This window comes from Myxine glutinosa, chromosome 5, assembly GCF_964187855.1.
Source record: "Myxine glutinosa chromosome 5, kmMyxGlut1.1, whole genome shotgun sequence".
Classification (NCBI taxonomy): Eukaryota; Metazoa; Chordata; class Myxini; order Myxiniformes; family Myxinidae; genus Myxine; species Myxine glutinosa.
The window spans coordinates 85,665,201-85,691,388 of NC_136265.1; the positions used below are offsets into that span (position 1 = coordinate 85,665,201).

General features: G+C 45.4%; 1 protein-coding gene across 4 annotated transcripts in view; it reads left to right on the plus strand.

Moving 5' to 3' along the window:
• Positions 1–2,943: 2,943 nt before the first annotated feature.
• LOC137427368 (uncharacterized) overlaps positions 2,944–26,188 on the plus strand; it is a 73,119-nt gene continuing 49,874 nt past the window's right edge. The window contains exons 1-6 of one of the 4 annotated variants that reach the window (XM_068116818.2): positions 3,140–3,441; positions 12,202–12,338; positions 13,752–13,981; positions 17,109–17,814; positions 18,967–19,161; positions 21,380–21,490. In XM_068116818.2, coding sequence (XP_067972919.2) covers positions 13,880–13,981; positions 17,109–17,814; positions 18,967–19,161; positions 21,380–21,490 — 1,114 coding nt within the window. In that variant the 5' untranslated portion in view covers positions 3,140–3,441; positions 12,202–12,338; positions 13,752–13,879. Of the gene's footprint in view, positions 3,442–12,201; positions 12,339–13,751; positions 13,982–17,108; positions 17,815–18,966; positions 19,162–21,379; positions 21,491–26,188 lie in introns of all 4 variants that reach the window. The other 3 variants (XM_078778293.1, XM_078778295.1, XM_078778294.1) reach the window with 3 other exon arrangements.

A 26,188-nucleotide genomic window follows, 5' to 3' on the forward strand; every position in this document is an offset into this window, starting at 1 on the left:
TGAGTGCAATACGTCCATTAATTACATGCTATGGAAATCTGAGTACATCTATTAATTACACTGAGTACGTCTATTAATTACATGTTATTGAAAAATGATTACATACATTGGTTTTCTGCTTCTTTTCTGTCTTTCTGGTATTTTGCGGTCTTTGGGGTCTTTTCGGTCTTTGCTGTATGTTAGGTATTTGGGGTATTTTGGGTCTTTGGGGTATTTAAGGGTCTTCATGGTATTTTGGGACATCTGGGTCTTGAAGGGTCTTTGTGGTCTTTTTGGTATTTGTGGTATTTTGGGTCTTTGGGGTCTTCAGAGTCTTTTGGGTCTTCAGTATATTTTTGGTCTTTGTGGTATTTTCGGTGTTTGGGGTCTTTAAGGGTATTCATGGTATTCAGGGTCTTTTGGATCCTCTGGGTCTTAAATGGTATTTTGGGTCTTTGTTTTTTTTTTTGAATATTCGGGGTATTTTGGGTCGTTTGGGATCTTTTGGTCCCTCTGGGTCTTTAAGGGTCTTTGGGGTATTTTGGTTCTTCAGAGGCTTTAAGGGTCTTTTGGATCTTCTGGGTGTTTTGGGTCTTCGGTATATTTTGGGTCTTTGGGTGTTTTGGGTCTTTGGAGGGTTTTGGATCTTCGGGTGTTTTTGGGTCTTCAGGGACTTTAAGGGTATTTAGGGTATTTGGGGTCCTTTAAGGTCTTTGGGGTATTTTGGGTCTTTGAAGTCTTTCAGGATATTTTGGGTATTTAGGGGTCTTGGTGATCTTGGTGGTCTTAAAGGTCTTGGGGGACTTAAAGGGTCCTCAAAGGTCTGAGGGGTCTCAGCAGTCGAAAGGGTCAAAAGGTATATTCCAACAGAATTTAATTAAGAGTTCACGGACTGTGTTTTTGGGTGTTATTTTTGTTTGAAGAAAAAGAAGACGTTTTGGTCACAAATACACAAACAAACATAACCATATACCTTTGCTCTATTATAAAAAAAATATGTAAGTACAATCGTTAGTTATAAAATGCTAAGCCCACATAATTGATTCACACATGGAGAGAACGTTGAATGATGCCACCACTCTGTATCTGCCACTGGTCTGCAAACAATATCACAACAAATAATGTATCATCAAAATGGGGGAAATGGGGGAGGGGGAAGGGATGTGCGCTCCCCGATCCACCTGTGGGGTGATTCATCAACGTGTGTGTGACTGTTATTGGAGCACAGACACAGCGGCACAGCCTCGCTCTCAGTAATGATACAAACCAGCAGGGGGCACTGCATCATCGGCACAACCACATTCTCAGTAATGATACAAACCAGCAGGGGGCACTGCATCATCGGCACAACCTCATTCTCAGTAATGATACAAACCAGCAGGGGGCACTGCATCATCGGCACAACCACATTCTCAGCAATGATACAAACCAGCAGGGGGCACTGCATCATCGGCACAGCCACATTCTCAGCAATGATACAAACCAGCAGGGGGCACTGCAATCAGCGGCACAGCCACATTCTCAGCAATGATACAAACCAGCAGGGGGCACTGCCTCAGCGGCACAGCCTCATTCTCAGTAATGATACAAACCAGCAGGGGGCACTGCATCATCGGCACAACCACATTCTCAGCAATGATACAAACCAGCAGGGGGCACTGCATCATCGACACAGCCTCATTCTCAGCAGTGATACAAACCAGTAGGGGGCACTGCATCAGTGGCACAACCTCATTCTCAGCAATGATACAAACCAGCAGGGGGCACTGTATCATCGGCACAAACTCATTCTCAGCAACGATACAAACCAGCAGGGGGCACTGCATCATCGACACAGCCTCATTCTCAGCAGTGATACAAACCAGCAGGGGGCACTGCATCATCGGCACAACCTCATTCTCAGCAATGATACAAACCAGTAGGGGGCACTGCATCAGCGGCACAACCACATTCTCAGCAATGATACAAACCAGCAGGGGGCACTGCATCATCGGCACAACAACATTCTCAGCAATGATACAAACCAGTAGGGGGCACTGCATCAGCGGCAAAACCACATTCTCAGCAATGATACAAACCAGCAGGGGGCACTGCATCATCGGCACAGCCACATTCTCAGCAATGATACAAACCAGCAGGGGGCACTGCAATCAGCGGCACAGCCTCATTCTCAGCAATGATACAAACCAGCAGGGGGCACTGCATCATCGACACAGCCTCATTCTCAGCAGTGATACAAAGCAGTCGGGGGCACTGCATCAGCGGCCCAACCTCATTCTCAGCAATGATACAAACCAGCAGGGGGCACTGCATCATCGGCACAAACTCATTCTCAGCAATGATACAAACCAGCAGGGGGCACTGCATCATCGGCACAGCCTCATTCTCAGCAATGATACAAACCAACAGGGGGCACTGCATCATCGGCACAGCCTCATTCTCAGCAATGATACAAACCAGCAGGGGGAACTGTATCATCGGCACAAACTCATTCTCAGCAATGATACAAACCAGCAGGGGGCACTGCATCATCGGCACAGCCTCATTCTCAGCAATGATACAAACCAGCAGGGGGCACTGCATCATCGGCACAACCACATTCTCAGCAATGATACAAACCAGCAGGGGGCACTGCATCATCGGCACAGCCTCATTCTCAGCAATGATACAAACCAACAGGGGGCACTGCATCAGCGGCACAACCTCATTCTCAGCAATGATACAAACCAGCAGGGGGCACTGCATCATCGGCACAGCCACATTCTCAGCAATGATACAAACCAACAATCACAGGCTGCACCGATGACCCAACAACAACTAAACACAAGTCAACACTCAACAACAGCCACATGTCCACAATCTTCGGAAGGTTCTCAACCCTCAAGTGACGTTCCATCACCATTGGTGTTTAACTGAATATCAAGATTCGAAATCAATCTTCTCACCCAGTCTTCAAGACACCTTGAGGAAGGTGCATCGTCCAGCTTGGCATGTCGGACCTCCTTTTTCCTCCTCGTTTATATTCAGGATTATTTATCTTTTTGTGAATAAAACTTTTAAACTGGAACTAACGAGGATAATATACGATGGATTGAGATAATGATCTAGAGGGATTCGATAAAAGTAACACGGAATAGTAAAGATAGGAAGAAGAGAAGAGTCGGCGCGAAGCAACCGTGGATCTGGTTGACGGGAAATACGCGACGTGAGATATTGTGAAAGTTAATTGTGTTAATTTGCTTTCATGTGACACGACGTTTTAAAAATGTACATCCGGATCCGGAAAGGTGGCAACTCAGAGTGAGTGCGCCGTGCCGGCAATGGAGATGTTTGCTGTGATTGTTGCTGCCTGCTGAACGACTTTGGTTTTCTCCTACAATAAACCTTTGTTGTTGAACTTCGAGGAGTGATACTGGATCCTGGGGACATCACACGCGGCAACAGAAACTTTTTTTTGACGAAGTGAGTCGTGACCGTGATGAGGGGAAGAGTTGTGGAGATTTCGGGTTTTACACATCTGCATGAGTGGAGGAAGAGTTGTGGAGATTTGGGGTTTTAAACATCTGCATGAGTGGAGGAAGAGTTGTGGAGATTTGGGATTTTAAACATCTGCATGAGTGGAGGAAGAGTTGTGGAGATTTGGGGTTTTAAACATCTGCATGAGTGGAGGAAGAGTTGTGGAGATTTGGGGTTTTAAACATCTGCATGAGTGGAGGAAGAGTTGTGGAGATTTGGGGTTTTAAACATCTGCATGAGTAGAGGAAGAGTTGTGGAGATTTGGGGTTTTAAACATCTGCATGAGTCGAGGAAGAGTTGTGGCGATTTGGGGTTTTAAACATCTGCATGAGTGGAGGAAGAGTTGTGGAGATTTGGGATTTTAAACATCTGCATGAGTGGAGGAAGAGTTGTGGAGATTTGGGGTTTTAAACATCTACATGAGTCGAGGAAGAGTTGTGGAGATTTGGGGTTTTAAACATCTGCATGAGTGGAGGAAGAGTTGTGGAGATTTGGGATTTTAAACATCTTCATGATTAGAGGAAGAGTTGTGGAGATTTCGGGTTTTCAACATATTTGTGAGGAGCATTGAAGCTTGTATAAGCGGTGTTGTTCACAGTGAGCTTTTCAATGTTTCCATGGATAACCTTCATATATATATTGTTACATTTGTAGGGGGTAGATGATGATTACCTTCGAACCAGGTAGATTTACAGAAATAAGCATGCTCCACATGTTGTGATGAAGAAGAAGAACCACCATGAGTTTAGGGAATTTGTATTAGCCCGGATGTCGTGCAAGGTGTATGTTTGTCCCCATAACGAGGAATGGGGTATGTTAATTAGCCCAGGGATTATCGGTAATTTATCCCCTATATGTCGTTACCTCTAATTTATTTCCTATGTCCCTTTTGGCACCACACCATAGACATAGACACATAGCCAAGCCACGCAATCGACACCCTAATTGAGCTAATTAATTTAAAAGCCGCCACCGGAAACCATGCATGAAGCACGAGTGCTAATTACCCCGACTTTCGAAGCACATAGTACGAAAGATCCTTGAGGCCATGCCCAGAAGGGCAGTGATTGGTTGGGGTTTTGATTGGCATAAGCCCGGGGTAAGATGGGACTTGCTGATAGGAGCAGGGAAGGGCTGGTAGGAAGCGACTCGCTGATTTGCGAAGCACCCCAGATGACGTCAGAGCCTGGGTGATAAAAGGCTGCTCTTGCGGACATTTTTCTCTCTTCTTCTTGGCTTCTCGCTCGAGCGGACATTTTGCTCTCTTCTTGGCATCTCGCTCTGGTGGACATTTTGCTCTCTTCTCCTTGGCTTCTCGCTCTAGCCGACATTTTGCTCTCTTCTTGCTTGGCTCCTTGCTTGGCTCCTTGCTCTGACCGACATTTCCCTCTCGTGTGCCTTGCTGTTCTGAAGACAATAGCAAAAGGTCGCGATTCCCTCTTGCACTTTTTCTCACCTGGACCTCTTATGAGCGGTGGCATTTTCCTCTCGCGCACAAAGGAGCGATCGTGAATGGCTGTGAGATCTTGCTGGTGGTCGTGAGGAGGAAGAGCCGTGGCTTTCCAAGCAAGAGTGACGGGTGGACAAGCGCTGCTGGCTCGCTGCAGCGCGATGAGGCCCAGAGTGAGCGCGACACACATCGAGGCCTGGTTCCCGCCAACGAATGTGCAATTTCCGCCAACGAACTTGTGGTTCCCGCCAGGGCCCTGGACGATTTCCACCATTGCTGCTGAGACCCCATGAGCCGATCTGGAGCTAAGTGCCACTAAATAACCACACACATTTATTTTCAGTTATCCTTCCCTTTCGTCTGTTTTCAAGTCTATTGTGGGGACATCCCAATTTAGGAATTTAATTTATCGCGAATTTTCTTTTACCGGCATTTATTTAAACTAGGGCGTGCCCGTACTATATATATATCTAAAATTATATCCCCCCCCACTCTATTTACATGAAATGGTTTGGTCCATTCGCAAATGGTTTGGTCCATTCGCAAAGCCAAAGTGAACGGCTTGCGAGTACGGTGACAATCCCCCCCTCTATTTACATGAAATGGTTTGGTCCATTCGCAAAGCCAAACCGAACGGCTTGCGAGTACGGTGACAATCCCCCCCCTCTATTTACATGAAATGGTTTGGTCCAAAGCGAACGGCTTGCGGAGTTTGGTAAAGAAATCGCCATAGCTCGGTAACTACTTGTCCGATTAATATGAAACCTTGAAAAGGCACATCCTCGGGTCCCCAGCAATATACCTGGCAAGTTTCAAGTATATCAGACCCGTGGTTGTCGAGAAACAGCGGTCACAGACAAACGACAAACACACAGACATACACACAGACATACACACAGACATACACACAGACATACAGAGATTACTGGAATTATAGATAGATAAACCTGTTATTTTTGTACATTTTAAATCTTTGAGTTTTTTTCTTTCAGGTGTGGAGATGTTGAGTGGAAGCCATTCAGTTAATGCTCCGGTTTCTCCCCCTCCCTCTTGCTTCCCCACACGTATTCTCCGCCATTTGAACTGAACGCCTCGGAGTAACACCTTGTTTGGTCATCCGTGCTACCCTAAGGTGTTCACCAAGGGTAGTCACACGACTATGTATATATATATATATATATATATATATATATATATATATATATATATATATATATATATATATATACAGACTTGGCATTTAATATGGAATATTTTTTTTGTGGGGGTGAACTTACTTTTCAAGATGTCTTAGAACCAAAAGTTCATTGGAATTATGTTGAAATTATTGTAGATTTTGTTAATGTGACCTTTAAAAGAAACAAAAACCACATTTGACATTTCGAAACAAATAAATTGATCCTTGAAAGTGATGTAAACTGATATCGAACTCAATTCATGGACAGTACTGTGTTAAACTTCTGTACGTTTTCCAGAAGTATCTCTTTCTTTTGCACATTAGCCAAAAAAAAATTCAACAAAAACAAAAGTTAAATTACGACTGGGATTACGGACAGTAAAATTACAGTTCAGTACTTCGTGTACCCCCCACGAGCATTCAGGAGAGCACGTACACGTTGAGGCATGCTGTTCACGAGATTTGCCAAGGTTTGGACAGGAATCGCTTGCCATGCAGTGACAATAGCCTGCTGCAATTCATGCACAGAGGTCGGCTGCTGGTCCAAGTGGTCGATTTGACGCGTTAATTCTGCCCACAATTTCTGTATCGGATTCATATCCAGGGACATGGCAGGCCACTCCATATGTTCTACACCACGATCAGCAAGAAAGTGTTGGATCATGCGAGCACGATGAGGCCGTGCATTGTCATCTTGGAAGACAAAGTTTCCTCGAAAGGCTGCACGAGCAAATGGAAGCAATGTTTCTTCCAGAATGGCCCTGTACTTGAACTGGTTCAGGTTTCCATTCAGAAGAACCAGGTCAGTTTTGCCCCAGCATGAAAAGCAGCCCAAACGGTCACCCCACCACCTCCAGCTTGGACTCTTGGCACTATACAATCTTTGTTGTAGGCTTCATGCACTTGTCTGCGCACTCGGACGCGGCCATCTTGACGATAGACCAGAAATCTAGACTCGTCACTGAAGATCACGTGATTCCAGTGTCCTGGCTGCCATTGACGGTGCTCTCTGGCCCACTGCAATCGGCGCTGGCGGTGTTGTCTGGTCAGGCATGGCTTTCTCAGGGGACGCCTGGCACGATAGCCTGCTTGAACCAGTCGTTGGTTGACTAGCCTTCTGGATACAGGCACATTTGTCAGTTGCTGCCACTCAGCCCTAAGCCGATTAGCTGACTTGGTACGGCCATTGCAGACTAACCGGTGCAGCTGGCGATCATCCCTCCTTGTGCTTCTGCGGGGACGTCCTGGCCTCGGTATTGGAGTAGGGACACCCCTCTGAGCATTTCGTTTCAGGATCTTTGACACCTGACCTTGAGTGATGCCATACTGCCGAGCAATAGCATGCTGTTTCATGCCGTAATTTCGTAAAGCCACCACTCCATGACAAACAGCATTGTCGAGTTGACGGACCATCTCCAGAGGAAGCGGCAATAACTTTTGGAGATGTGCAGCAGTTGTTTTCCACTAATACAGAACGCAACAACCCTTGTATACCCGACTGTGAAGCCAATCATCAAATGCGCCTGTCCGTACATTTTGCCACGCCACCTGTGATATAATCCTGTTGTTGACTTCTTGCTGCGACAGACAATCAGTGACATGGTTCTTTTAACAAATAAATCACTAAAGTGTAAAAGAAACTCACCAGATTGATATACTGAGTTAAGAAAGTAAACCCAAGTCAAGAAAAGAAAAATATTCCATATTAAATGCCAAGTCTGTATATATATATATATTGTTGCGGAAATGGCCCTTAGTGGTTTATTAAATATAGAATTAGTTCAGGTCCCCTCTTAGATGTATGTTTACCATAGATCGTCTGTACTGGGATGGTAGTTTTGTGTCGGAAGGTGTAGCAGGCTGTTTTGTGTGGTGCATTGGTGGTGTACAAGAGACGGTTCCCTTTTAATTACATCTTGACAATCAAACAAGGTGCAAGTTCCATTAAGACCGGCCTCGGTTGCAATGCCATGATCGAGGCAATGGATTGACGTGAGAAAGCGCGATTGAGCGGGCAAAAACGACAAGCGCCGTCAAAAAACCGGAAGCGGCGCTTCGAGGGGTCGCTGAGGACGTGCGAGGGAGGAGGTGAAAAAAAAGACGCATGCGCGGATGGCGTGTGGACAGGCCTTCGCGGCGGGTTCCCGCCGGAGAGCTCTCTCCGCGCGTGGTTGAGCGGGAGAAACGGAAAATCGTGCTGATCGTGTGGCCGATAAGGAGAGCCGGTGGCCGCCATTTCGCGACGCTTGATGCGTGGCCGATAAGAGGGCGGGCCGCCATTTGGCAGACTGCAGGCCCAAGCGGGGCCTTCGAATCCGGCGACATCGGCTTGTTACGAGCTGCATTCGCCCTTTTCACATCTTCACCTCTCGTCCATCAACACCACCAAGTACCCCCCTGTCTTGTATGAATGTTGTCCAGGCCTAAGGTTTATCTCGTTAGGGTCACCCCGCGAAACCCTTAATTGTAGCTCCCTAGATAAGAGCGGGTTATTACTCATAGTTGAATTATAATGTTATCATGAACGCCTTGCTTGTTTTGTGTACCCTAATGTTCCCCCATTAAATCTGGTTGATTCATATGGAAGTTGCCGCACTGCATTCATCTGTGTCGCATTGAAGAGCAATCCGCTCGATTTGTAATTAAAACCAAGCTGGCTACAGGTTGCGGCAGACTTCGCTCGGTCTCTGACAAACCCAACCTGTAGCGACGGGTGTCTCCCCAACTGGCAAGGCACAGGTGTAATTTGGTATCGCGATAGAGGCGCGTAACCCGAGATCTGTGTCGAACCAGCCGGCGTTGCACCCGTGGGACGGCCGTGCCGGGAGGCGCGACCCGTCATCTACAACAATATATATATATATATATATATATATATATATATATATATATATGTATATGTGTATATGTGTATGTGTATATATGTATATGTATATATGTATATGTATATATGTATATGTATATATGTATATGTATATATGTATATGTATATGTATATATATATGTGTATATATATATATGTATATGTATATATATATGTATATATATATATATATATGTATATATATATGTATATGTGCATATGTATATGTGCATATGTATATGTGCATATGTATATGTGTATATGTATATGTATATATTGTTGCGGATATGGGACTTGGCGTCCATATCCGCTTGTAAATATTCCCCTATTTCCCCAATACTCCCCAACTATCCCCAATCCCCCATTCCCTAGTCCCATTGCCTGTAAATAACACTCTGTAGAACCGACCTTCCCCTTTTTCCCCCATTAAATGTCGTGCCCAGGTCCACCGCATCTCACGTAGACAACTTTCGGACATCTTGCTAGTTATTCTTAGTCTATGTCAGTTAAGGACTCGTTTCCATTAATTCTGACTCTTCGTTGCACCAGAATGTGATTGTATGGCACCAGTAGTGAGTTTAGGACCTCCCCATACCTCCTCCCATCTTCCCCATGAAACAACAACTACAACAACGGCGTGCGGGGAGTGTGCGTCCTCACACCGGCTTGGTTAGCCGCCATTGACCATGCGCTCCGACGGGGTTACCACGAAGGGGCTCACTGTCAGCTCCTCGTCAAGGGCGGAGCCCGGTAACCCCCCCCGCACCCAATAAGAAGGGCGGACCGATTCCATCTGGGGCGGAGCTAACTAGCCGAGGGCGTGTCACTCCCCGCCGGATATACGCAGCCTACCGGACGTGACGTGAGATGCGCCTCAGCCACGAAAGAGAACCAGACGCCACCTCCGAGCGCTGTGAGACCTCCCGCATCTCTGGACCGGACCGGGTCGATTCTGTCCCTGAGCCAAGAGTGCACCTTGAGCCATCGACTACCCGCTTTCCTTGCCATCAATCCCCGTGTGAGTCAGTTTTGTCCTGTTTATCTGTCGTCTGTCGGGGCTACTATAAGACCGTAATTAAGTGCCTATCTTTCTATGCTGTCTCTCTCATCCCTGTAATCTAACCTTCCGCAATATTATAACCTCCTCCGGAGGTCTTGAGAACCGTACCCCTGGTGTCGTGTCATTTTAAACCCAGCCGTTGTGTCCTTTCCTCAATTGATTTAGCGTAGCGCGACTCGGCCAAGGTTCGAGTATAATCGGGTAACTTGTGCGAACACGGCGGCCATTCCGCTCGGCCCACCATAACATCTTAATAAGTCATGTCCGTAACAATATATATGTATATGTATATATATGTATATGTATATGTATATATATATGTATATGTATATATACTCAAAGGCAAAAGTTATTGTGACACACAAACAACAAACAGAATCAGTGTTAAACTTTTACTGCCGCGAATGAAATGTTATTACATGGAAAGACAAATGTTTCAAGGTATGGTAACGATCAACAGTCCATAAGAACAGTGCACCTGACATATGCAAATGAGCCACAACACAAGAGGGGGTTCACAAGCAAGTTCACACAGTCAGTAGCGAGTGTGTCCACCTTGTGCATTGATGCAGGCCTGGCACCTTCGCCTCATTGAGGCCACTAAACGTCGATGAAAGTCCTTGGGAAGATCATTCCATATCCGAGGAAGGATTTGGTGGAGTTCCTGCAGCGTTTTTGGAGGATTCGGATGACGTCGTAAACGTCGCTCCATTTCATCCCAGACGTGTTCAATGGGTGACAAATCAGGGGATATTGCAGGCCAGGGTAACACATTAACATTGTTCTTATTAAGATACTGCTGTACAACTCAAGCAACGTGTGGTCTGGCATTATCGTGTTGAAACGTCACTCTAGGGCCGTTCTGTTGCAAAAACGGTAAAGCGGCCATTTGCAAAATCTCGTCTCGGTACCTCACAGCATTCAAGTTCCCCTCAATCACAATCATTGGCGTTCTTGCTGCAGCTGTTATCCCACCCCAGATCATAACGCCCCCACCTCCAAAACGATCCCCTTCCAGAACACATGGCCTGATGTAACGTTCACCTGTGCACCTGTAGACACGTGTCCTACCGTCAGCTCGGTGAAGCTCTGCCAAATGGTGTTTCCATGGACGTTGAATCGACGAGCAACATCACGCTGCGAGGTACCAGACTGAAGCATACCGATAGCTCTCCATCTGTCATTTTCCCTGAGGCGTGGCATGTCGAACTTGTTCCAGAACGATGAATAGAGGTGTTTTTCTGACTTCTGCACTTCTTAACACTGCATTGAGTGGAAATGATAAGCGTCTGGTTGTCTGGCCTTTTAAAGTGAACATTGCTGGCCATTTTTCTCGAATATGTCATGCTTCTTGCAAATTTCGTGCAATTCGAACAACAACTGCTTGGTTGCGTTTCTTCGACCATTTTAACACACTCTTTCTCTGGTTCAAATCCAAAAATTCATTCACAAGATTACCAATGAAAAAATTCCATGTCACAATAACTTTTGCCTCTGAGTATATATATGTATATGTATATATATATATATATGTATATATATATGTACATATGTATATGTATATATATATATGTATATGTATATATATATATGTATATGTATATATATATATATATATATATATATATATATATATATATATATATGTATATGTATATATATATGTATATGTATATATATATGTATATGTATATATGTATGTGTATATATATATATATATATATATATATATATATATATATATATATATATATATATATATATATAATATATATATTGTTGTGGATCTGAGAATTGTGTTTTTTTTTTATTGCTGTAAAATATCACCCTCCTTCCTCCATTTCGTGTATAAAGGTCAAAGGTCGTTCCCGTAGTTATTCCATATACCACACGTAGCCAATCATAGATTTCCTCCTTGTTCTGTAGTTATCTCCTTATTATGTGTATTAGATTAAGGATCTGTTCCCATTAGTTAATACTCCATGCACCGAATCAAGTAAGGATAGCTCCCCTTCAATGACATTTTCCAGCCGAACTCTCCCTCTCTGGGTAACGAAGCTTAACAAGCGTGGGGTGCGCGGCTCCTCAACTGGCCTGGCTTGGGAAGCGGCGTTCGCCGCAATGATGAAGATGTGCTCCGTGCTCTGTTTGGACAGGAAAGACGGGGTCGCCGGGAAGAGGCACGCCCAGGGTGCGCCACGAGGGGCGGGGTGTTCAGCCCCATGCCCAAGTAAGGACACAAGCCCATGGCTCGCCACGAGGGGCGCGCCGTTCGACTCTCTGCCCAAATAAGGTAGCAAGACCATGCCATTGCCTTATTGTGATTGTGATTGTGCAATTGTGATTGCACAGGTGTGCAACTGAACAGGTGTATGGAGCAGTGCATGAGTGAGTGATGGTGATGTGTGTTGTGTTGATCAAATGGTCCAGGTAGGAAGGAGGGTGCAGGAAGCACCAGTAGGAGTGATTGCACAGGTGTGCAACTACAGGTGAATGGAGAATGGTTGAGTGGAATATATGGAGGATGGAATGGATGGTCGTGGAGTGAGTATGGTGGAAACTGTGGAGTGGAGTGGATGGTGTGAAGGTGTGAATGGGGGAAGAGTGGACCCCTATCACGAATACCCGGGGAGGGTAGTTTAAGCGTTAGGTAGAGGGTACAGGTAAATTGTGGTTGGATATTGGCATCTGTGGTGTGTGTGGAAGAATGGTGTTTGGATGGGTGCATTCATGTTGTGGAAATGGCTGGGCGTGTGGCCTGTTTGTGTGTGTAGTTGGTTGAGCACTCTACCACTGTGAGGATGTCGGCCAGGTGAGGCCGCAGGTGGGCTCTGGGAGCCGGTAGAGTTGTGGATGGGGCCCGAGGATCAGGAGGACAGACCCGGGTAGCCCAGTGCCAGAGGGCACCGAGTGGGGAGAGCGCCAGAGGGCCTTCCCCAGTTAGATAGGTTAGGGTGAGGAGCAGGTAAGCTCGGAGGCAACTACAGTGGTGGAGGTGTGCAGGTGGGTAGACCTGCTGGGAGAGCCACACGACCCAGTCTTGAAATTGTGCAAGGGCACAGGGAGTTGAATCGGGGGAGTGAGACCCCAAATTGATGAAGCACCACAGTTTGGTCAATGGGAATTTGGTTCTTAAAACCGCATTCGAGTAAGTTGGCCAATGGTTTGGCAGGGAAAGACCCCGGGTAGTGTAAAGTGTATTAAAGTCATTTAGAAGGTAGTTAGAATTGAAATCTCCTTGCACCATCTGCATCCACTCACCTGAGGTGACAAAACTCCACACCATGCCATGTTTTTTTGTTATTTTATTGTGCAAATGTTTGGAATGTGAGACGCATCATGACGTGGGTGTGACATTGTGCTTGTTGTTCCATCTCTCCCTCCTTATGAAGATTGATGATGAATTGGTGATGGCAAATTTTGGTTAGAGGGATTGTGGGGACGAATTTGGTATAGGGGAAATATGGGGAAGACGTGACGGTAGTGACGAATTTGTAAATGTGTAGATTTTTGTACAATATGGGGTAAGGGCAAGGGTAGAGTAGGTAACGGGGGAGGGGGGGGGTGACGTACGGTAGGGACAAGCTTTCTCACTTCGCTCTCCGTACGCACCTCGTCTTGCATTGCCTTGTTTGATGTGTACCCTTGTGACCTTACCCCTCGCTCAACTGTCTTCCCCCCCCCCCCCCCTTGTCTCCCACCCGAGGACTGTGCACCACTGGGCACCGAGGGGAGCGTGCGGGAGTCCGCTATTGTGTGCCCAAAACTCCCGCAACCAGCTGTCTGCATCGATGCACCACTTATGTACCCCATGTCTGTGGCTGAGCACCACTTATGGACCCCACGGGTGGGGGCATGGCCCCTCTGCTGGAATCGGCCATGATGGCCCGAGATCTTGCTGGCGGACCTTGGTCACGGGGCACCTATGCCACACAGGTGAACCACCCCTAGTCGGCCCTGTGGGCCATAAATAAAGAACAATGGACACGGTTGTGCACTTTTATTATGTCCAAATAGGCCGCCAGTAAAAAGAGCAAGAAAGACAACATCAGGAAGAGCATTAGCCAGCAGAGGGAGCCGAAGAGCAAGACACCACCAGGGGTTTGTTGGTTTATTTTTTATTATGAACTGTGGTGACTGTGCACCGATTGGTGCTTGATGGTGTTTTGGTGCTTTCTGATGCGTCGATGCAGCATAGGCTGTCTCCCCCCCCCCCCCCCACAAACCCCCCACAAAGGAACAATCACAGGTCCTGGGTTAGTTTTGTAAATACCAGTAGAGTAACTGTAAATAATGCGCCCCCATCGTTCATGTTGTAGTTTGAAGACAAATCCGCAATTCGGTTAGCTGTGGGCGTGAGTCTGTTAGGCAGGGTGCAATGGAGCAGCGGGACATATTTATTTATGTTTTAAAACTGTCACACTCAGGGTCAGGTTAAATGTAGAGGGAAATAAACCTACGTGCCACACTAGAGGTAAAAGTAATAGGCCCGGGACGTGCCTAAGAGGAGGAGGGTGCAGTGTTGTGGATATGAGAATTGTGTTTTTTTTATTGTTGTTGTAAAATATCACGCTCCTTCCTCCATTTGGTGTATAAAGGTCAAAGGTCGTTCCCGTAGTTATTCCATATACCACACGTAGCCAATCATAGATTTCCTCCTTGTTCAGTAGTTATCTCCTTATTATGTGTATTAGATTAAGGCTCTGTTCCCATTAGTTAATACTCCATTGCACCGAATCAAGTAAGGATAGCTCCCCTTCAATGACATTTTCCAGCCGAACTCTCCCTCTCTGGGTAACGAAGCTTAACAAGCGTGGGGTGCGCGGCTCCTCAACTGGCCTGGCTTGGGAAGCGGTGTTCGCCGCAATGATGATGTGCTCCGTGCTCTGTTTGGACAGGAAGGGCGGGGTCGCCGGGAAGAGGCACGCCCAGGGCGCGCCACGAGTGGCGGGGTGTTCAGCCCCATGCCCAAGTAAGGACACAAGCCCGTGGCTCGCCACGAGGGGCGCGCCGTTCGACTCCCTGCCCAAATAAGGTAGCAAGACCATGCCATTGCCTTATAAGGGCACGAAACAGAGCACAGAGGAGGGCGGTACTGAAACTGAGGAGGGCGTGTCAGCCCCGCGTTTGAGGTAGAAGGAGAGATACATGTGCGACGATCGTGAAAGCAGCAGATTGAGGGAGAGAGACGCGTGAGACAATTCCGAGGGAGGAAAGGACCGCAGCAGAGGACAAAAGAGCCCGAGGCGTGTCAATGGAGGGCGAGATACGTGTGCCGCTGCCGCCCTGCTTGCTCCCAGCCCGGGAAGGACCTGCTTGCTGTGCGCCCTGCCAAAACTTCCAGTTTGTGGTCCGACCTGAACCTTCTGATCCCTCCAGCCAATCCACCCTTCATTCCCCATTTGTGTGAGTCTGTCTTTGTTTGTTCTGTCCTGGGTTAAGGAAGACTGTTTATAGGTTTTTTTTTGTTTTTTTTTGTATACTGAATTGAGGCTCGTGAAAGAGCTAACATTTACTTCACAAACAAATCAACCAGACAAACAAAATATATAAAAAGAGGGAGCGGAAAACAAGATGGGGAGAGAAGGGGAAGCACACAAACACAACATTTGAGAGCAGGGAGATGTGTGGAAGGGAGAGGGCTTGTGGGAAGGGGGGGGGGGGGGGGGGAGGGAGAAGTATAAAACACAAGGACACCAAGGACTTCCAGGACAGAATTTGGTATTTCAAAAAAGTGGAATTGGGGTGAAATTAGCGGGGGTAGAAAAGATCAAGGTTTTGGATGCGGGAAGATAAGAGATGGTGGTGAACAGCTGTTTTAAAGACCTGGAGGGTGGAGTGGGATTGAAGAGAGTGAGGGAGTTTGTTCCAGAGGTGGGAGAAAAGAGGAATGAAGGAGTGAAGGTGAGCAGAGAGTCTTGATTTTGGCAGTTTGACCATAAGAGGGTTGCAGGCAGATCTTGTGCGACCTGGAGGAATATTTGCGGGACAGACCCAGAGAGAGCTGGGGGGGCAAGGCCAGAGAGGAGTCGGTAGAAGACGGAAAGACCACCAACCTGCCTGCGGTGAGTGAGTGAGAGGCCCTTGGAGTTAGCTTCATCGTGGGAGATTCCAATGATTCTGGGGTGAAGTGAATTTGCACTGTGTTTCTTCTTCTTCTGCATTTTATTTTATTATTTTTCCTTCTTCCTTGGTTTCTTTCGAATTGTAAATAGTGGTAATAAATTATATTCGTATTTCCTACTTCTGTCTTCCTCTTCTTCACACCCGTCTTAGTGATTTCCCCATTGAAAACCTGTGGCACGATTTGGCCAACGTTTCAGGATCGGGTTTAGTCTTTGCTAATGACTCGAACTTCGGGTTGCTAAAAACCGCTCGGCAACTAGACCATCCAAACCGGGGTTCGAGCGGTACTTGCCTCCTTTTTCTGCGGAGGTACGGATAAAGGTATTCGGGATAAACCCTGGACCCATAACCCTGATCCGTTTCCATCCCGTGGGAGAGCGTTACAAGTACCAGGAGCGGAGCCGGTCAGCTTAACAAGACAAGGGGCTTACCACCTCTAGCTAAGGGGGAAGAGCCGTACTCCGTATCCGTAACAATATATATATATATATATATATATATATATATATATATATATATATATATATATATATATATATATATATATATATATATATATATTAGGGTGCATCAAACGCCCTTAGGTTCTTGGATTTTAATGTCTATTCTCTCAAATGTTACACTTGTTGGTAGAAGTATGTATGCAAAAAATAAATGAAATCAGAGGTGGTCCTGGGTGGCCACCGGCCACTTTTATATATTTAGGGCCATTTTCGGGGCCGCACTATGTAAAAATGTTTGATTTTGTTATTTTACACCCAAGCCTAGTCATGTTTGGTATCAAATTGAAGGTCTTGATGAGAGGAATACAAATATAACAATTTTATGCAAAAAACGATGGTTTGATAATTAGTTTGTATTTTTACATGAATGAAATCGGAGGTCTAATCGTGGGTCCCATACTAGTAGTCTAATAATATCCTTTATTTTCTTTCAGATGGCAGATAAGAAGACCAGATTAGCAAGTGCCATTTTTGGTCTTGGCAATGCTTTTACAGAAGCAGATGGTACATTGACAGGAGTCCGCCTCCCAACTTGCCGGCAGGTTCTTCGATGCGTGATGTGGTACATCCAGAAAGAAATATGTGAAGGCAAACAAACTCAGCCACTGAAATGGAAATCTGCCAGCATCGTCCTTATCCAGCTGAAAAAATTCTACACTAAAGCAAATATTCCTATGCTTTCAGACCATCAATGCTGCAAACTAATACTTGACCTTCTTAATGACAATAACAAATTGCGTCAAATACCTGTTTCTCGCCGAGAATCTCCAAGCACTTTGGCTAAGTTGCAAACCATGAATGAACGTCTTGATAAGACCTTTGGTGTATGGACAAAAGATGCAATGACAAACATTAAGAATGAGGAAGATAGAGTATTTTTAGAGTCAATGAAATCTGACAGAGTAGCCTCATTTGGTGGTGTTGACAAGAAGAAAGTTGATAAAGATCATAGAAAAGAAAAACGCCTCTTAGCGGAAGCTTCAAGACGAGAACGTCATGAATCATCCAGTGTACAAGAGATGACAATTAGTTCTGTATGCTCTGATGATAGTGACTCTGCAGATAGCTTGGAAGAAACTGAAGAAGAGGCGATTCCAGAGTTTCAAAGGAAGCGTAGTCACCACAGATCAACATATGCAGGTACATCTGCCTTTATTCCTCATGATATTCTGAAAAGACATTCAGTTGTGTCTGTTGCTACTCGACTAAACATAACTCCTGTTCAACAGGTTGCGCTCACATATATATGTATATAATGCTAAAATATGAAATTTAGTGTGTCTGTCTGTCTGAAGATTTTTGACCACAATACATTTGGTTGTTCCTCATCCACTCTCAAGCAAAAGGTCACACGATGGAGTTTGTAGCTAATTAATGTTCCCCCCTCCCCAATGGGGTTTTCTCTGCCAATGGGATTGGGTGTTGTCTATATTGATGTTAGGATAGCTTTATTGTGACGTTTTTTTCCTGGTCTAAACAAATCACAAGCTGGTCAAACACTTGAAATATGTCCTTCAATCCTGACAAATCTTTCTCTCTCTCTCTGAAAGTACCGTCCAGCAACCTCTTCCCCCTCACATTTAGAATTTCAGGATTTTCCGATTCTTCTTCCTCTTTCCTGTGTAAATACGCTCATTGAATTTCCAAAGAAACTTCACTTTCCCAGTGTTCAAACTTTCTAATGATACAAATGCTCTTACTTCAAACCTTTCATACAGGTGACTCGGCCCTACTTCTCAGTGTGATGAACATGAACTGAATTCCCACGGACATGTTCCAGAGGAATGTTGTTGTTCCATCCGATTTTCTTAAAAGTGGTTTCTTATTTATTACCTGAAAGTTATTGATTTGGGGAAACTGTCTGCATATCAGCACAATTGGATTACATGGCATTGGCATGGATTACATCTGAGCACAAATACTCCTTCATACACATCCCCTGTGCTTGTGTGTAAGGCCATCTCACCATTCAATGTCTTCATCCTAAAATTGCTGAACAGGCCCAGATTTTACATAACTATCGAAACTTTTGAATGTTTTATATGTGGCCAAATCAACATTCACATCAATATGTTGTACAATTTACAGTATTGACTTAAGACATGCAATTTTGGGGGGGGGTCACAGGGTGTGTGTTAGTGTGTGGTGAAAGTTTAAAGTACTGCAACTGGTTTAAGCAGAAGATAAGGCCTCGAGTACAGAGGTACTTCACATATTGGCACTTTGTCAGATCAAGATACTCAAAGTGGAGTAAACATCAGGAAGAGTCGTATGTTTTCCGCCTCTCTAAAGGTTCACGCATGATGTATGCTCAAGTTGGGTGCGAGAAGGATTCCTGTCATGTGCAGCCGGAATCGGAACAGCCGACAGTGCTCGTGTGTGGAATGAAGGTTGAGGAGCCAGAAGGATTTCCCGAGATTCTGCAGATCAAAATAGAAGATGTGAACTCCTTTGATCTGCAGGAGGAGCAAAGCGACCAGCCGAATGGTGAGTTGTGTGATTGACATCACTTCTGATGTGATCTGTGTTTGTTTTTTGTATACTTGATAGAGGCTCCTGAAAGACTTCGAGTCGATGGAAGGGGATAAAATGGAAAGAGGAAACAACAGCAGAGTATAAGTGAGAGTGAGATGCAATGTCGATCCAACCGCTTTGAGCGGTAATGCCACCGCTCAAAAGGGGAGGGGGACATGGACAGATGTGGATGAACAAGCTGCACAGAAGTTGAAGGAAACACAGGAAGAAGAGAAAGGGTAAAGTCTGGGTGATGAAAACAATCGGCGAACAAACAAAACGAGGTGAGGTGAGAGGGGGGGGGGGAAATCACAATGACCTGGAAAAAGGGAATGCTTTCGAATGGGGTCACTTGGGGTGGAAAAGATCATGGTTGGATGAGGGATGATCTGAGATTGTGATGAACAGCTGTCTTGAAGGCTTGGAGGGAAGAATGAGGTGGAAGTTGTTTTCACAACTGTTAAAATAGGGGAATGAAAGAGTGAAGGTGAAAAGTTTTTCTGTGTTTTGGGAGTTTCACCAGAAGGGGGTTCCTGGTGGTCGTGTTCCCTGCAGAACTGCAGAAATCGCAGGGTGGGGGCGAGGGGGCGGTGGGTTCGGAATGCGTGCAAAGAGCAGACCAGAAATTACCCAAAGATTCGGCTTCATCGTGGAAGATTCCAACTGTCTCGAGGCCTTGGTTCCACAACGTCCAACTGAGAAAGGTGTGAGGCAGGGGTGCCAGCCTATTGGGGTTGCTATGTATATGAACGAGTTGCTGTGTATTTTTAACTGTGGTTCCATCCTCCAGCACAGGAAAATTCCCCTCGTGAAGTCAACTGCACGAGTTAGTGTATTTGGAGCCGTGGTTTTATCTTTGAGTGTGAGACAATCCCCTCATGAGGCCAACTGTATGCACTGAAATGGCCGTGTGCTGGATTATTCATGCTTTATTCACATTCGTCTCCGCTTGGCATCTTGGAGGTAATTATTCTCCAACAGTCCTGTCGCCCGTTTGGCAGTCCAAGTCCTTTCCTATTCACATGTTTCAATAGCCAATTGATATATCTCACCTGTCATTGGAGGAAACCACCAATCGGCTCTCACCTCATCAATCATCCCCAGTTGTGACTATCGCCCGATATTTCGTCAACAAAGAAGGCCAAATACAGCAACCAAGAAAAGCTATGCAACATAAGGCCTTTGCCGTTTGAAGCTCTACCCAAATTCTTCCACAGCGGCAGGCATTTCTAAGCAGCACAAGTATGAAAAACCCACCGCTGCAAGCTCACATCCGCCACTGTTCATCACTTATTGGCAAATCGTCAGCGATAGCTCAGACGGAACACTGTTCTGTGGGGGAACTCAGGTCCTTCAATGTTCATTTAGTGTGCAACACTTGGACCTTGGTTTGCTGTATTGTTGACATTCATCTGTGGGGTGGTGCACACATTGATAAATTCAATGCATGCGATAAACCAGGATGGCAGTTTACACGTGTGTTGAGATTTGAACTCTGACAAGGTAGATCAAAGACGTGTGTGCATAACTCCAAGGAATCTTGCCAGTTCAGTCCTTCAATACAATAAATCATCACCACATGATTTTTCCAAACCACACCTGAGCTTTGCTCCACTTTCTCACTCTTTTGATCCTTTCCACTCGCCATATTAGATGGTCACATGTCATGGCTTTGGTCTATTCATTCCATTCTCTGCATTTGTCAACATGTTAACCTGCCACATTCTGTTATTTAGTTTTACCTGAGCATTCCTTCGGGACAAAAAAAAATCAACCAGTCACATGTTGGATCGGAATTGGTTGTAATTTGAGAATAAAAGCAGTTTTGGTGGAGAAAACCTCCTCCATTTTGCCTTTTCTGCATTTTTCTTTCCTTCTCTATTTTGTTGGTTGTGATTTTAGATGGTGGTGAAATTCCACTGAAGATGTGGTGAGGTCGGAAACATCTCATAACATCGAGGCAGTTTATACAGAACGTAAAGCTTTGATATCATAATTTTTTCACATGACGCCATTCCCGAGGGAAATGTTTTATTTTCTCACCAAGGAAGATTTTAATGCTTTGATAGAGATTTTAATGATTTTCATTTTTCTTATGATTTTAATGCAATATTTATTTATCTATTTTAAGAGTATGAAAACCTCTGCATGTGACACAAGATGCCTGCATTTAATATGTTACTTTTTCCAGATTTCTTTGTGAAAGTGGAAGTGAAAGCTGAGCATGACATTGATGTTCACTTGCATCGACCCGAACCCAATGATGCCAAAGCTTCTTTCCTCAAGAACCATCCTCATGAAGGTTTCTGTCAGTCTATTTATTTTGATTCAAACAGTTTGATAATGACTTCTGGTGTTAAGAAAAAAAAAGATTATACATATGCAGAAGATTTTGTGTTTTAATCCAACCAAGGTTGGCTGACTGACAGCCTTTAACTCTGTATGGCAAAATTTCGAAAACCACGGGAGCTATGACATATTTTTTTTCTTCTCGTGGATTTATTTTACATGTTTATTTATGATCTTGGTTCATGGAAAAGTGAGGTGATGGAGAGAAAAAAAAGGCAACAAATTTATATTGGGGCAGTCAGGTCACAGTTGGATGGACGCAAGGAACGAGTAACAGCAAGAGGAGAGAGAGAAGAGGAAAAAATGGTGACCTGATAATGACAGTGTTTTGTTGGGTTGTGGTTCATGTGTCTCGATAATATTTTGGGTAGGGAAGTGCAGACAGTGGTGAACTTTGCAGCCTTGGTGGAAAGAGACTTACAATTCAACTATATTTGGCCTCACGTAATCACTTTTTGGAACACACACACACACACACACACACACACACACACACACACACACACACACACACACACACACACACACACACACACACACACACACACACACACACACACACCTCATCACCAAACGAGGACATGGATACACCCTTACAACCAATAGAAGAACATCCAAAGAAATAGGAGAAAGGTGACATTGACTGCACATTTATTATTTAATGCTCTTCACAGCAAATTATGAAATATTGACAGATCAACTAAAACTAGTAAAACGGTTTTCCAAGGGCATTCAAATGGAATTTGGACTAGATATGTGTGCCATGTGCACATTTGTATAAGGTAAACCAACAAAAACAGACAACATAAAACTTCACCTTGAAACGACAATACAGCAGTTATCAGTTATCAGCAGTTAATACAGTTATATCAGCAGTTATCTTGAAATATAGAATGAACCATCCAAAAATACATACCTCGAAAGTAGAAGAGGGCCACCAAGTATGTCACAAACAAATGCGCAAAACAATCGCCAAAGAATGCTTGCGTAGAACGAGGCTGATCCTGAAAACGTACACATTTTTTATAGGTGCGTTCTTCTTGCGTTCTTCCCTGGTCCAACAGTTCAACAGATTCGTGATGACTAATGGTCAGATAGAGGAACTGGTGAAACGACTTGCCCAACTGTTCCTTCTGCTATAAATTGATGAGGTGTGTGTGGTGTGTGTGTGGTGTGGTGTGCACGCGTGTGGCATGTTTATTGTGTAGTTCTACTGGAGCTTTCTGATATGGAATTTCTGATTTGTGTAGTTCTCGCGAAATGATTGTTATGATCTCCTGAGTTAATTAGGCTAATTAACTACAAATAATCCAGAAGAATTCTCATGTTTCTAAACGCACGCCATGTTAAGGTGTATAGAGCAGCTTAATAGGTTCTTCCATGGCATGCCATTCTCATTACTAAATAAATAACAAAAACAATGATAAGTCGGGAGACAACGATGGTTCACGAGCGAGCGGTATTCAATGACAATGCTCAATGAGCAATGTTATGAGGTTAGTTAGCTACACAATACCGAAAATTCGGTTCGATTCCGACAACTTTGAAAATTTGACCTTTGTGACCTTCAAAAGTCAAAGGTTGAACATTCTGAAATTTGTTGGAAAACTTGTATTTCATGATGTCTGTGATAATATAAAATCATGTACGACATTTCACCCTATCAGGAAGCGAACAATGTAATAAAACCATCAAAAATCGACTTTTCTAAATTTCGTGACCTTGTGACCTTGACCTTGGGGCGAAAATGAAAAATCCAGCTCCATGGGGCTAGACACATGATATTGGCCTCACCAAATACCGAAACCTCTGTCAGATTCCACCAACTCCCTCGGAGAAGATGCAGCTTGAACTCGATTACCCCCTAAAAAGACATCTTTTTCGGGTGTCGCTCCGCCCACAATGGGCGCAATACGCCCACTCTAGGCAGGACACAACGAGATCATGATATCAACCTCACACCCAAGTTTCATCAAGATCGGATGATATTGTTACGGAAACGGGGGACGGCTCTCCCGTTAGCAAGGGGGGGGGGGGGGTTAATCCCCTTGTCCTGTTAAGATGGCCGTCTCCACCGGTCCTGGTACTTGTAACGCTCTCCCGCGGGATAGAACGGATCAGGGTTATGGGTCCAGGGTTTATCCCGAATACCTTCACCCGTCCCTCCGCAGAACAGGGAGACAAGTACTGCTCGAACCCCGGTTTTAGATGTTCTCGTTGCCGAGAGGTTTGAGCAACACGACGTTCGAGCCATTTAACAAAGACTAACCTGATTCATAAGCGTTGGCTGAAATCGCGCCACAGGTACTCAATGGGGGAAATCACAAAGACGAACGGATGTGAAGGAAAGAAGGCAAAGGTAGGAAGAACAGGGGGTTATTAACTAATTATGTACACATCAAAGAAACCAAGGGAGAAGGAAAGAAACGAAAATAATTTACAGAAGAAGAAGACACAGTGCAATTCTAGCTTATCTACAGGCTTAACTTAAACCCCAGACAACACAGACAAACAGACGACAGTCAGACTTACACGAATGGGAATGAAGCAGGAATGGCTGGAAGGAGAAGAAGGTTCAGGCGGTCCACAAAACGGCCGGGCCAGGAGCGAGCAGCCACCGGCTCTCCACCCTCGGGTCCACACCGCCGGGATGCTTGCAGCAACGCGTCGGAGCTTGTCGTGGCAAGGCTGGTTGGGACAGCGTCTCCCTTGGTTCAGCACACCACCCTCATAGCTCGTTCAGGCACCTCCCTTCACAGAACTGTTTGCCACGGAACTCCTCAACGACTCTCTGGTGGGGGGCTCTCTCACTCATCTCCCCAAGCAGTCCCTCCCAACCTCCTTTTATGAGGCGCGTGGCGATCAAGCCGCCGGCCTTTTGGAAACGCCCATCGGTGAGCTCGCCTCGGCCTTGATTGGTCGCGAGGGCTCACCGATCCCGCCCCTTGATGAGGCGTTGGCAAAGCCACACCTTGTTCCTGGCGCTTGGCCGACTCCTCCCCCTGATGACGATGGGCGGCATGCCTTTCTTCCCCGAGCTGACCACGCCGTAATGGAGGCAAATGCAGTTGGCAATTGAAAGGGGATGGAGGTTTTGGGCAATTTGAACAGGGGATCTATCTTATTTCATTTGGTGCAATGCAGAGTCAACTCATGGGCAACAGAGCCTTAAACTCACATAGAATAAAGAGATAACTATTGAGGGAAGCCTCTGATTTGCTACGTGCTTGTACATGGACTAGCTAAGGTGCACTTATTTCAATTAACAGCCAATTAAGGGGAAATGTACACAGGAAATTTAATACTAAATTTACAAAGTGAAGGTTCTAAAAACCATAACACAGCACCCTCATTCCTCACGGCACGGCTCGGGCCGATAAAACTTTAACTTAGTGTGACACGCAGGTGTAATTCCCTCTACAATTAACCTGACCCTGAGTGTGACAGTTTTAAAACACAAATAAGTATGTCCCTCTGCTGCATTGCACCCTGCCTAACAGATTTATGTCCACAGGATAACCGAATTGGGGAATTAATTCTCAAACTAAACATGAACGGTGGGGAGCATTATTTACAAGTTACGTTATTTGGACTATTTACAAAACGCAACCCAGGACCTGCGATTTCTTTTGGGGAAAACAAAAAGAAAATCCTGTGGGAGGGGAGGAGACAGCCTGCACTGCATCGACGCACCAGCACCAATAAAGAGCACCAAAACACCATAAAGCACCATCACCTCAGTTCAATAAAACAAACACACTGTTGGTGGTCTTGCTATTCGGCTCCCTCTGCTGGCCATTGTTCTTGATGTTATTTTGCTTCCTTCATCTTCTTTGCTTGCGGCCTATTTGGACATAATAATAAAAAGCACAAAACGTGTCCACTTTTTTTTATTTTGAGCCCACAGGGCCAACGAGGGGTGGTTCACCTGTATGGCATAGGTGCCACGTTACCGAGGTCCGCAAGCAACATCTTCCTCTGGCCAACCTGGCCGGTCCCAGCAGAGTGGTCCATAAGTGGTGCTTGGCCACAGACTTTTTTTTTTTTTTTTTTTTTTTTTTTTTTTGTATACAAGATCGAGGCTCGTGAAAGAGCGAACATTAATCACACAGAAAGACAAACCGACACATAAAACATATAACATCGGGATCGGTAGACAAGATGGGGAGAGAGGGGGAAGGACACAAACACAACATTTGAGAGCAGGGACCGAGAGACATGGAGACATGGAGAGATCTGAGAGAGGGCGAGGGCTTTGGGGGGGGGGGGGCATGGGAAGGGGCGGTGGGAGAGGTATAAAACATATGGACACTGCCAGGACTTCCAGGAAAGAAGTTGGAATTTCAAACAAGGTGGATCTGGGGTGAATTAGCGGGGGTAGAAAAGATCAAGGTTTTGGATGGGGGAGGATAAGAGATGGTGGTGAACAGCTGTTTTAAAGACCTGGAGGGAGGAGTGGGATTGAAGGGAGTGAGGGAGTTTGTTCCAGAGGCGGGAGAAAAGAGGAATGAAAGAGTGAAGGTGAGCAGAGAGCCGAGATTTCGGCAGTTTAACCATCAGAGGGTTGCTGGCAGATCTTGTGCGACCTGTAGGAATATTTGGGGGACAGAGCACAGAGAGAGCTGGGGGTGCAAGGCCGGAGAGGAGTCGG